General features: G+C 41.9%; 1 protein-coding gene across 2 annotated transcripts in view; it reads left to right on the plus strand.

Annotated features, from left to right (window-relative positions):
• GALNT2 (polypeptide N-acetylgalactosaminyltransferase 2) overlaps positions 1–12,503 on the plus strand; it is a 477,304-nt gene that overhangs the window by 426,838 nt on the left and 37,963 nt on the right. For both annotated transcript variants that reach the window (XM_033938413.1, XM_033938412.1), the window contains exons 12-13: positions 7,489–7,581; positions 9,653–9,736. In XM_033938413.1, coding sequence (XP_033794304.1) covers positions 7,489–7,581; positions 9,653–9,736 — 177 coding nt within the window. The remainder of the gene's footprint in view (positions 1–7,488; positions 7,582–9,652; positions 9,737–12,503) is intronic.

Here is a 12,503-nt window from a genome sequence, read left to right on the forward strand (position 1 = left end):
TTTTTGCTTCATTTCAATGGAGTTTTAGCTTTCTTAGTCGGAGACTTCCTATAGTCGCAGATTAGGCGTGCTTTCCGCTTCTGTAATGATATTTCCTATAGTGAGTTCGGATATGGTTTATTTTTCTTCTTCTTTCTCCCTCCTAATAGATTTAATAAGCCACCACATCAATATAAACATATTACATGGAAAACATAGTACTTTTGTGCCCAAACAGTAACATGATTTACTCATTACACCACCTTTGGCTTTCCTTCTTAAAAAGAACCCCCTTTTTTCTCAACAAACAGTGCTGCAATCAGCTCTTTCTTGAGAGCAAAGAAAGAACATGGAAAACATATCATTATTGCACACATTACTTCATTTCTCAGAGCTTAAAAAGAGAAAAACCAGATACAGACCTTAACATGCATTTTTCCTCATTGCAAAATGGAGCTCTTCAGCGTCACAAACCTGACCTCATTGTGAGATCATCAAGCTGCACCTTTAAGGTAGTATGCCACAATTAAAAGATGTTCTGGGTGTTGAACTCACAACTTCTGTATGACCAGCACAGGACTTTAACCCAGCTTCTACTCAGATGGATCTCACTGCCCTTTCATATCATAGTTGACTGACTTGCCTATGTATAATCTGATTAGCTATCATATCACAATCACCACAAAGCATTTCTGGCTCACCAGGTTAATGCGCCTTGTCCATCTTCTTAAGCACCCCGGTTCAAATCCCACCTTCACTCATTGTAACAACTTCCTAACAGCTTCCTATTAGCTCTCATAAGAGGGTCTATAGTGGACTTTGCTGTTTTTATCAGCACATTTTCCTTTCCAGGCAAACTTATTTTCTTCTTCCCATGGCTAGGACATCCTAAGCTGTCATGGGAGGAAACTTCTCCTCTGACAGAAAGATGCCCTTTAATGTGCCTTGTTGCACCTTGTCCATCTTCTGAAGCTACCCGGTTCAAATCTCACCCTCACCTTCACTCATTTTAACAGTTCTCATAAGTAGTGGACTTTGCTGTTTTTCATCAGCATTCTGCAGTTTGCAGGCACAGGTGCATCAGATACATTCATCTTCTCTCTGCTACATGTGTGGATTTAGTGCACCTTTATAAAAGACAACCTAAAACTCTTAATTTGTCTCAATCCATCTTCCTTTTTCTACAGCCTGCTTTCTCCTACCAGGAGCAGATTCTGGGACCTTAACAATTCTACCACAGTAACAACTTGGACCTAGGAGTAGCTTACTCTGCATACCTGTCATCCATCTCATCAAACTGCTGTTGCATTTACACTTGCATGCTGCTTTCCTGGACTGTGCAATATACCATTTTTCACTTTGTGCTTATTTATATTGAGTAGCAGCCGGGCATTAGTGTTCCACGAGGCCCAGGCTGCAAACAGGGTAGCTGGCATGTCTCCTGCCTTACAACCAGCATAATATTTGAGAACATAAGATTAGATGAGAGGTGGAGAGGATGAACCAGGTGCCTTAACTTGGTGGCTTCTTTCAGTCAGTTTCCTACCCTGACAGCTTGAGATATGCTGAACTGCAGCCGATTTGGCATGCTTCGGGCGCTCCGTTACAGAGCCGCAAACACGCCGATACTATTGCCCAAAGGACGCCTAAACAGCACAGTATAATCCAATTAGAATTGCTATGATTTTATGGCTGATTCTGTAGCACAGTGATTAGAATGAAGGTTGGGGTGTGAGCCTGGACTGGGTTCAACTCCCTCTTTTTCTTCAGCTGACAAAACACTCATTTTAATAAAAATGACAAGCTACAGACCAATCACATCTAATTTTCATCTCAAACAGCACAACATTAGCAATACTAGAAACAACCTAATTAAGTTTGCATTTGATAAAAACAGCAGTATTTTAATCCATGTCACATTTATTGAACCTGACTTGAGATTTTGGCTTTTGGGACAATGAAAGCAGTGCTTTAAGCCATTGAGCTACCAGTCTTTTGTCTCAGCTAACTGTGAGATGATAGCTAAGCTGATTTTACCTTAGCAGATCACTAAGCTATGATATGACAGGGGAGTCAGGGAAACTGGCATGGAAGGTGCTGTAGCTCAATGAGTAAAAGCGCTGTACTGATCTTCCAGAGGTTGTCAGTTCAACTCCCAGCCCATCTTTTACTTGTGGCATTCTACTTTGCAGGTGCACTTTGATGATGTCACAATGATGTCATCTTTGTGCAGCTGCATATCTTCATTTGCAATGAATTAGAAGCCACTTTCAGGTCTGTTCTGTGTTTTATTCTGTTTTTAAGCTTGGCCAATTGAAGTTATGGGCTTTCTGTTTGCTTTGAAGAATGAGCTGATTGTAGCAATGTTTCATGACAAAGAGAGTGTTATTTAGAGCAAGGAATCGCTTCTAAAAACCTCTCTCAAATAACATCTGTAGGATACCCAGAGAAAGCTGGTTGGATGACCTAAATAGCATGTATCGTGATAAAGCCTTTCTGGAGCTTAAACCACGTCTATCTGAAGCCTATATGGAGCTCAAAGCTTTACACTTCTTATAGGAGCTAATGATATCATTGCTGTACAAGTTTCTGTGTAGCACAGGAGTGAAGCTTCCCCCCTTCCATGCCGATGTTCCCAGATCAACTCCCACTGAAATTAATATATTATAAATATTCTTTTAAACATGATATACTGTGTTTTTATTATCCTTTTAATGATGTTATACTTTGGGTTAATTATGTTAAAGCTTACAGTCCTGAAATAATGATAACAAATCAGTAAAACCAACCTTTTTATATATTTATATATCATTTATACGAGACCTCATTCCGCCTGCTAGTACAATCCTCCATCCTTAGCATACTAGATTACTGCAATATTATTTACTTGAGCTCCACGAAGAAAACCATTAGAAGACTCAAAATGATCCAGAACACTGCGGTCCGCCTCATATTCGGCCTGAAAAAATGGGAACATGTCACCCCTTTCTACCACAAACTTCACTGGCTACCCTTTGAATCCAGAGTCCTATTCAAATTTGCCTGCTTCTGCTATAAAACAGTATTTGGCCTATCCCCAAGCTACTTAAACCCTCACTTCTATCTGAATCACATAAACAAGCACTCCCGCAGAATTCAACTCTTCGCCTTCCCCTCCCTAAAACTATGTCACTACAAAAGATTCCTTGATAAAACTTTTGCCTTCCAGGCTGCCAAACTGAACCCATGGCTAGCCCAAATTGTCCTTGAGGCCCCCACCTACCTTGGGTTTAGAAAATCTCTCAAAACTCACCTATTCCATGGACAAGACACCTAACACCCCTCTCCAATGAACAACAATCTCCTCCTTCCCCCTTCCACCTCTCTTTTCCCAACCTACCCACCCCCTCCCCCCCTAACCTACCCCCCTCTCTTCTCCTAACTTCATTCTACCTCCTTGCTCCTAATATTGTTCAATTGTTTTCGAACCACTTATTATTTATTGCTTGCCTCTAATATTGTTCAATTGTTTTTAAACCACTTGTAATTTTTTGTTAATGTAATGTAAACCGCCTAGAACTCCTTGGGTATGGCGGTATACAAAAATAAAGTTATTATTATTATTATTTAATTAATTGATGTGAACCGCCTAGAACTCCCTGGGTATGGCGGTATACAAAATAAAGTTATTATTATTATTATAACATCGTAGGGACGTCTATCTGGCGTCTATATGGGTTTTTGGGAACGCATGCCTAATACACACCTAAGATATGCTTAGTGCATTAAAGACATCTATATGATACCTATGTAGCGCCTAAGTAACGCTGATTGGCACTTGCACCACAAGGACGTCTAAAGCAGTGCATTTCAGATATAATTTTTGTTGCCATAGCATGATACAGCCTTCAGAACTGAATTCAATATTCTAAGTGAGGCCTCACCAAGCATTGCAGGAGCATTAACACAGCTCTTTTTTTACTGGTGATTCCTCTCTATGCACCCCAGCATCTTTCTGGCTACGACCACTGCCTTGTTACATTGTTTCATAGCCTTGACCCTCAGACATGATTACCCAAGGGTCTCTCTTCTGTTCCATTCGTTTCAGCTTCTCACTCTCAAGCACAGGTGTCTGAGTCAATCGGGGCCTTTGGCCCCTCCCCATGCATCCCATGATGCACTGAGGAGGGGAAAGCCCGCCATTTTGGATTGGAAGACCTCAGAGCTGGAGGGACAGAGCCTCCCTCCTGCTTTCTTCACACAAAGGTATTGGGGGAGGGGACTCAGGGGATGGGGGGAGGTTCAGAGGAGCATTCGGTGGCAGGAGGGAGTGGGCATCCTTTCTGCCTTTTTTGGGGGAGAGAAGGGGGAAGAGGAGGATGGTTCGGGAGGGGGTGCCTGGCATGATGGAGCCTATATTAGCAGGAGGGAGTGGGCATCCCTGCTGCCAATTTTTTTCTCATGCAATGGGGGGTGGCAAGGCAGAAGGGAATGGGCATCGTTCATGCCAATTTTTTCTCAAGTGAGGGGGTTTGGCATAGCTGAAGAGAATGGACAACCCTCCTGCCGATTTGTGCTGGTGGGGGGAGGAGGCTTTGGTCCGCAGTGCTAGTTCATCAGGGGGATGTTGGGGAGGGCTGTCATTGGCGGGGTATGGGGTTTTTATCTTTTTTTTTAATGTGACAGATATTGTGCATGTGTAAGCATCTGTGTCCATTAAAAAAATTAATAAATAAAAATAAATGTTTCCTGCCCCGAACAACTGAGTGGCAGGATGCTTCCCTTGCCTCTCAGCTGTTTGGGCTTCACCTGCCGGTTCTGGGTATTTGTGAGTCTCAAAGCAATCAATTGGACAGGAGAGATGGAGATTATAACGAACCTCCGCCTGAATCATTTGCATTCAAATTTTTTAGTGCATCAATAGCTCTTTTAGAATCAGCCAAAAATCAGAGCAGAGCGGACCCATGCGGTCTTACCAATCCTGTTTAGTATATCTAACTCACAGTATGTCAACTGATTTGAATTATCCTTGATAATGAGTCAAGCTGTTTCTGATGTGTGAAGTGAATTTTAACGCAAAATTCTTAATATGCAGCAACCCCTACCATGATGCAACCTCTTCCAAGCAATTGATAACATTTTTATTTTTAAATCATTTTTATTAAAAGGAAACAAAAGGAACTGGCACAAACATAAAAGAGAAAAAGATAAATCCCCCCTCTTTCGCCTCTCTCTAGATGCAGGCATAATGAAAATCACATCTTTTATTCAGATAAGGGGGCACAATACCTGCCAGTCTCCCTCAAATTTGTCTTGAGTCATATGTCAAAAAGCTGTAAGTTTTTCCATTAGAACTAATTTTTCTAACTTAAATCATCCACATTTTCATGCTTGGTGACTCACCCTGTTTTAGTTATAAGCCACTGTATATTTAGCAGCAGTCAAGAGTAGCATTATTTGCTACCTGACTTTTTTATTCCAATGCTCTGGCCTCAAACTCGATAGAAAAATTTGGGGACATGGAGAGAGCTTGAACTCAAATATTAGCCCCCCCCCCCCCCCACCCCACTTTCCTTGCCACCTTAAGTCAGAATTCCTGGATGACTTTACTAGTTCATCAGACATGGAAGAAAGACCCCTCCTCTCCATATTTCTTCCAACTCTCCAATGAAATAGTTGAAAACATACGGCAGGATTCACTAAACCTACAAACCGTGCACGATCGGTTTCCTATTGCATGCCGGCCGACTGATTCAGTAAAGGCCTGCATGCAAATGAAGACGATCGTTAGCACGCCCCCTACCCACAGCCAGAGCGATCCCCGCTCATGCGCACACCTTGACAGTAGTGACAGGAGAAGCAGCCAATCAGGGACTTCCCTAGACTCCTCCCTAAGGAAGTCCCTGGTTGGCTGAGGAGCCCGGCCCCTCAAAGGGAGGAGCCTAAGGCACCTCAGCCATTCAGTGCCTTAGGCCTCTCCCTGTGCATCAGATGATGCGCCGGGGTGGGGCCTAAGGCCACTATTGGGCGGCGGCGGGGCAGAAGAATAGGAGCAGAAGGAGTTTCCTCTTGCTCCCGAAGATGCCGGTGCGGAGGAGCAGGAGGAGGGTCCGGGCACCCCTCCTGCTCCCAAAGATGTTGGGGAGCCTTGCCCAAGGAGCAGGAGAGACCGGGCACCCCTCCTGCTCCCAACAATTTTACAGGTACCAGGATGGGCCGGGCCCGACCAGGACCAGGCGGGGGGTGGTAGGCCTAGGAGCAGGAGGGACCAAGCACCCCTCCTGCTCCCAACTTTGGTGTTGGGATGGGTGGGCCGTGCTGGGGGGGTGACGTGCCGGTCGGGGGGGAGTGCCGTTTTAATATGGCAGGAAGGAGTTGGTATCCTTCCTGCTTTTTTCTCCGGGGGTGGGGGTGGGTGGGTGCGCAATAGAGCAGGGCAGGCAGGCAGGAGAGATCGCAGCCTGGGGGGTTGTCGGGCAGATCTCTCCTGCTCTCTGCCGCCATTCCCCGCAGTGCAGCCCCGCTTTACACCCGCGGGCTCGCACTGCAGGGAAGGCAGCAGAGAGCAGGAGCTCATGGCAGAAAGCTGGGCTGGAAGATCGGGGCAAGCAGGCAGGAGATATGGGGCAGGGCAGGGCTTCTATGGAGCTGGAGAGTCAAAAAGACGTTTTCGACTGGTCTCCAGCAGTCGCGTCTTGGGTTGAGCGGCCAGCCCAGTTGGATCCGAAATTTTGGGTAATGAATTGGGTCGCTGTCCAATCTGCATGCATTTCACCTCATTTGCATGCACGTATTCCAAGCGGATTGCAGGAGAGGTAATTGAATTGAGCCGGATGGAAATTTGATAGTAAAGTGGTCGCAAACCAATCGGTACACGATTGGTTTGCTTAGTGAATCTGGCCAATATTGTTAACTTTGTAGGAACTAATTACATCTATACATGATCTTATAGCTATTTGCTTTAAGTGCTGAAGAAATAGAAATATAGTTATAAGCAAATCTGTCAAATATCTGTAGCAGTTGTTCATCCGCCAGCCATTCCTCAAGGTCCTTTTCCTATTCTTTATGTATTTAGATCCCTTCAATTCAAATCCACCAAGCAGACCATAGGTTGTTGATATCAACTCTCTAGAGGAATTTGGTTCCTTCCACACATACTCAAACTGCTTGTAATCTTGTTTTGATACAGCACTCGTCCCTCTCTCTTTTTTGTAGAAAATATTTATCTTGTAGGTAGGTATTGGAACATATCGGATGTATTTAGCTTAAACTCTTCCCATATGCCCTAAATTACTTCAACTCGCCCTCCTTATACATTGACTTGGCAGTGGGGAGAGAGCGTAAACAGTTAATATTTGGCTCCTTAACTTTGGAATACTATAAATTATTGCTGTACTTAGTTTTAATCTTGGATTGTGAAAGAATCTCGGGTAGAAAGTCTAGTACCTAAATTCAAACCCCCTTAACATCCTTAACATTGACCTGCACTCAGTTCATCATGAATAAAGCAGTGCCTTTTTTTTCTCCTAGAAATACACGTAGGGCGGCAGAAGTTTGGATGGATGAGTACAAAAATTTCTATTATGCTGCAGTGCCTTCAGCCAGAAATGTACCTTATGGCAAGTAAGTTGGGCTCTGGCAACCTGTTCTTTATTACTGCATGGTTTGAATGTTTTAAGACCAGCAATTAAAGTGGAATCCTCTTATTCTTGTGCTAATAAAATGGGCTCAAATGATAAGAGATCCAGCATATATAACTGATGTCTAGGTTTGGTAAACTGTAGGTTTCTGTTCTGAGGCCTGGTGTGTTTGGTATTGACCCTTTCTAAACCAAGACGAGTTTAGGGTTTGGGAGCAGTGTTGTTAGTGCAGGTGTACTGAACTGTAGTTGTAGAAGGATTAAAAACACACAGCTTTTCTACCCATCTACTCTTAAAAGTGGTGGCATGAAATTTAGTTTAGATTTTTTGAGATTTGATATACCACTTTGCCAAAAAGATCTCAGCAGTGTACGATAAAAATAACATCAATAGTAGGAAAAAAGAAAACTACAATAATTAATAGGAAAGGAACAGACTATCAGCAATTAAAAAAAAAAAATCTTTACATTGAGATGGAGCTCCAATCAGTCCAGAATGCATTTGAAAAAAGTGAGGCTTTAAACTTTATCACAATTTCTTCAGATTGAAGGCTGAGAGTGAGTTAAGTACAGAGATAAAGGGCCAGATTGATGTGTGCAAGAAGTAAGATTTTAAATTCAGTACTATGTTTAACTGCGAACCAATAGAAATGAGCAAAAAGAGGTGAAATATACTCTCGATGGTGATTCAGAGACTTATTAGAAGGGCCAGCAAACACAATATTGTCATATTCTAGCCTAGATATAAATAAAGCATGCATCAATGAGAGGAAGGCTTTGTCTTCTAACAAGCCTTTAAGAACACGTAATTGACGTAATGTGAAAAAAATCTTAAGTGTAGCAGTTTGTTGAGAAAAAGTAAGCTGGTAATCACCACCCCCAGATACTTAAAGAAGTTCCACTTTAGCAATAGGGGCTCCCCAAAAGTCTAGAGCCAGGGATGGCTGATCAGACCTCCATCTAATCCAACAAGTAGATATTTTAGATACATTCTACATTAAGTTATTATCCTTTAGCCAGCCTGCAGCCCAATCTAAACAGGACTGTAGAGGCCTCTGGTCAAGAGAGATAGCATCCAGTCTAGCTACTAGTAAAATATAATTGGCATAAATATAAAAGCTGAAACCTATTCTTGTATTAATGACCCCAGGAGACTAAGAAGACATATCTAAAATGATAGTGAGGATCCCTGAGGTACTCCACAAACTAATGGAATACTTCTAGATAATAAATTGCCCTTACAAACTGCATAAGGGCAATAAGATCAGGAGGATTTAAACCTTTTCAGGACTACACCTGAAATACTACAGGCTATGGTTAGTGGCAAAAACCTAGGATGGAATTTGAAATCCAATTGGAAGGTATAGGATCTAGAGGAGAAAAGGTCTTGGAAATGGAAGAAAATGTTTTCGATAAAGAAATCGGGGAAACCATTTGGAAAGAAGTACATGTACTGGAGACAAAAATATCAGGAGCTGTGGAAAAAAATGTCATTATCAAAATATGTCAAGGAACTGGAACAAAGCTTATCAATATTTCAGAGAAAAATACTGATAAAGAGGAGCATCAACTACTGGTAGTAGGTCTATGAAGAAGTTTAGCAAAAATAGAATACAATTATAGAATACAATTTATATGATGAACTGTGTACATTCTGGATAATGGAGTAGATTTTGTATATAACGGATAGTTACCCTATGGGACATTGAAAACATCACAAAAGTTTACAAAAATGCTTCTTTTATATAAAAATGAATTCCTACAGAGGTGTAAGGTGCTGGTAGTTAGGAAGTTAAATCTGTATAGTGCTAGGGGCTTTGAGATGGAGTGAGGGTAAAGTTACTGTTATCATGCTCTGAAAAATCAATAAAAACTGAGATAGAAAAAGAATGAAGTCATAACCTAAAATGTTTAGTTTGGTGATTGGCACATTCATTTTACCAGATTTTGCATAAGGTCTGGATTAAAAAGACTGTGCTTCATCTCTATCATATGCATATATGGTTCGAGTATAATACACAATAACTTTTTTCATTTTTCCTCATTTCTTTTTAGTATCCAGAGCCGTCTTGAATTAAAAAAGAAACTAAACTGCAAACCATTCAAATGGTACCTAGAAAATGTCTATCCTGAATTAAGGTAAAACTTCTCAGCCCAGGCAGGGGTAGGGTGCAGGATTGTTCCTTTGTACCAAAAAAACAAATTGAATATTGGGAATTATTTGAAGAGGATGGGGAACAAAACTGGGAATATCTTTGTCTCTAAAGGGTCAGGCTATGATCACATATTGACTGTTGTGTACAGTTCTGGACCCCTTCCCCCCCAATCTCAAAAAGGATATAGTGGAAACAGAAAAGGTTCAGAGAAGGACAATAAAAGACTAAGCAGTTTAGTGGTCTTCAGTTTACAAAAGAGACTCCTGAGTGGGGCAGAATGGTTAGATATAGAATGAGTGTTTAACCTTTCATACAGCACTAAAACAGGAGGGCACTCGATTAAACCAATGACTGAAGCTTTGTGAAGAGAAATGACTATGGCTGGAAGGAGGAGGGTGCCAACCAGAAGAAGGTAAACACCTGCAGGAGGGAGGCACGTATTTGGAGCACAGAATGGAAGGGAGGGAGAGAGAGGTTGCATTGGGACTTATGTTCTTATGAAGGGAGGGGCACATTGGAACACTGAAGGTAGAAGCAGGACCCCCGTTCATAAATATGAACCCGACATAAGTCAGACGTTCGTAAAATGGGGACTACCTCTATTGGAGGAAGGGAGATGGGCGCATTATGAGGGAGGGAGTACAAACTTTGGACAAAGAATGGAAGGAAGGAGGGAGGAGGCTTGAACTTGGTACACAAGAATGGAGGGGAGCATGAGCCATAGGATGGAAGAATGGAGGGAGTGAGGGAAAGAGATACTGAGGTGAGGGAGGGAATAGGGAGAATTGGATGTCTGAGTGAGAGGGAAAGAGAGGGTGCATATGGGGAGATGAAGAAAGAGGAAATTTTTGGGCATAGGGAGGAAGAGAGAATTATTGGACATGGTGGTGGGAGAGGAGGGACAGAGAATTATTGGACATGGTAGTGGGAGAAGAATGAGGTAGAGATGCATGGGGAAGAGAAAGATGAGAGGGAGTAATGCCTGATGTGGTAGAGAGGGAACAGTGGGATGGATGGAAAAGGATGCAAGATGAGTCTCAAGGAGGTGGAGAAGGGGGGAAGAATACTAGGATCCGAGTTACACACAAATTCAACTTAAGAACGGTTTAAAAAACAGAACCCGCTCTTAACCTGGGGACTGCCTGTACTGCAAAAAGGAGTGGGCTAAGATTCCTCAACAGCATTGTGAAAGACTGGTATCAAATTATAGAAAGCATTTAGTTGCAATAAATCAGTTAAGTTTAGGGGGCAGTTACTTTTTCACATGCGCTAAATGCTAGCGTGTGCTAACGCGTCCATAGGATATAATGGACACATTAGCACACATTAGCGTTTAGCGTGCGCTGAAACGGCTAGTGTGCCTTCGTAAAAGGACCCATTTGTTCCTTAAATAAATGAAGTTATAATTTAAAAACTTTTCATGTTTATTCAGGTTCTCTTTGTCTAATATTACATGTTTTTTAAAGATTGGAGAAATTGGGGGAGCAGAGCTTGGCTGCCCAAGGAATGGACGTGTGATCCATTGCTTTTCCTTCCCTGCACTTTCATAATACTATAAACCATCTTTAATTTTTTTTTCATTCTAAAATTGTATTGACTACTGCTAATATATGATGGCTTCTAGGAAACAATCAAAATTGGAAATTGCCTTTGCCTCAGGAGGAGCGAACCAATCTAAACCGGACCCCCCAACTCCATTTAAAATACCGCTGCCACAAGAAGCTGAGGAAATAAATGATCTGATTATGGGAGAGAGAAAGAAAATACAGGATCTGATAAAGGGTAATACTGAAAAACTTACATTTATTCACGTGGAGGTTTCAAACCTTTCACAGAAACTGTCAGTGTGCTGTACACGAACTGACCAGCTGGAACAGAGAGTCTCTGAAGTTGAGGATTTGAATTAATGCCACACAGACTGGAAAGTTTTATCTCGCTTAGTAAAGGATTTGGAAAATGCAAATATTCGCAGCAGAAGGAATAACATCCATCTGATAGGTGTGCCAGAAGGTGTGGAGGGCTCAAATCCCATTCACTTTATAGAAGAATTTATACCAAAAATCCTTTCACTTAAGTTTACTTTCCCATTGGAAGTGGAAAGAGCTCATCGTATCCCAAATCATTCATCTAATAAGCAAACAGGTCCTTAAACACTTATTTTTAAACTTCTGCGCCATCAGCAAACTATGGAGATCCTCTCTACGGCGAGACAAATTAAAATACTAAAATGGCAAGAAAGTAAAGTTTCTTTGCAAAACATACTGCCTCCCAGAGAAAACAATTATTGTCGCTCTGTCCGCAGCTCAGGCAGATGGGGGCTAAATATGGCTTGATGTACCCAGCAATTATGCGGGTAACATATAGCAACAAAACAACCAATTATGAGGATGCAAAAGCGCTGCAAGATTTCATTGCTTATCTGGATGACCAAATAATTTGAAAGTGATTGGAGTTTATTCTGTTATTGTGTGGATACCTTGCTCAAAAATAACAAGATGACAGTGCTGTCTGGTGATTAACATAAACATAAGGAAATATGACTGGGCAGTTGCCATGAATGTTTTTGTTGTCAGTTAAAGTTTGATTCACAAACTGGGTAAAGTTCTCATTCCATGAGTTGAAGTGTTCTTCTCTGCTGGTTTAAAGTTCCACCTTTAACTTCGCCTTCTGTGAGAGTTGTTATGGTGACAGTCCTGCCTATGGAAGTGAAGGAGGAAGATGATGTCAGACGTAATAGGCACTCCCCATCT

The sequence above is a fragment of the Geotrypetes seraphini genome, chromosome 3 (genome assembly GCF_902459505.1).
Source record: "Geotrypetes seraphini chromosome 3, aGeoSer1.1, whole genome shotgun sequence".
Classification (NCBI taxonomy): domain Eukaryota; kingdom Metazoa; phylum Chordata; class Amphibia; order Gymnophiona; family Dermophiidae; genus Geotrypetes; species Geotrypetes seraphini.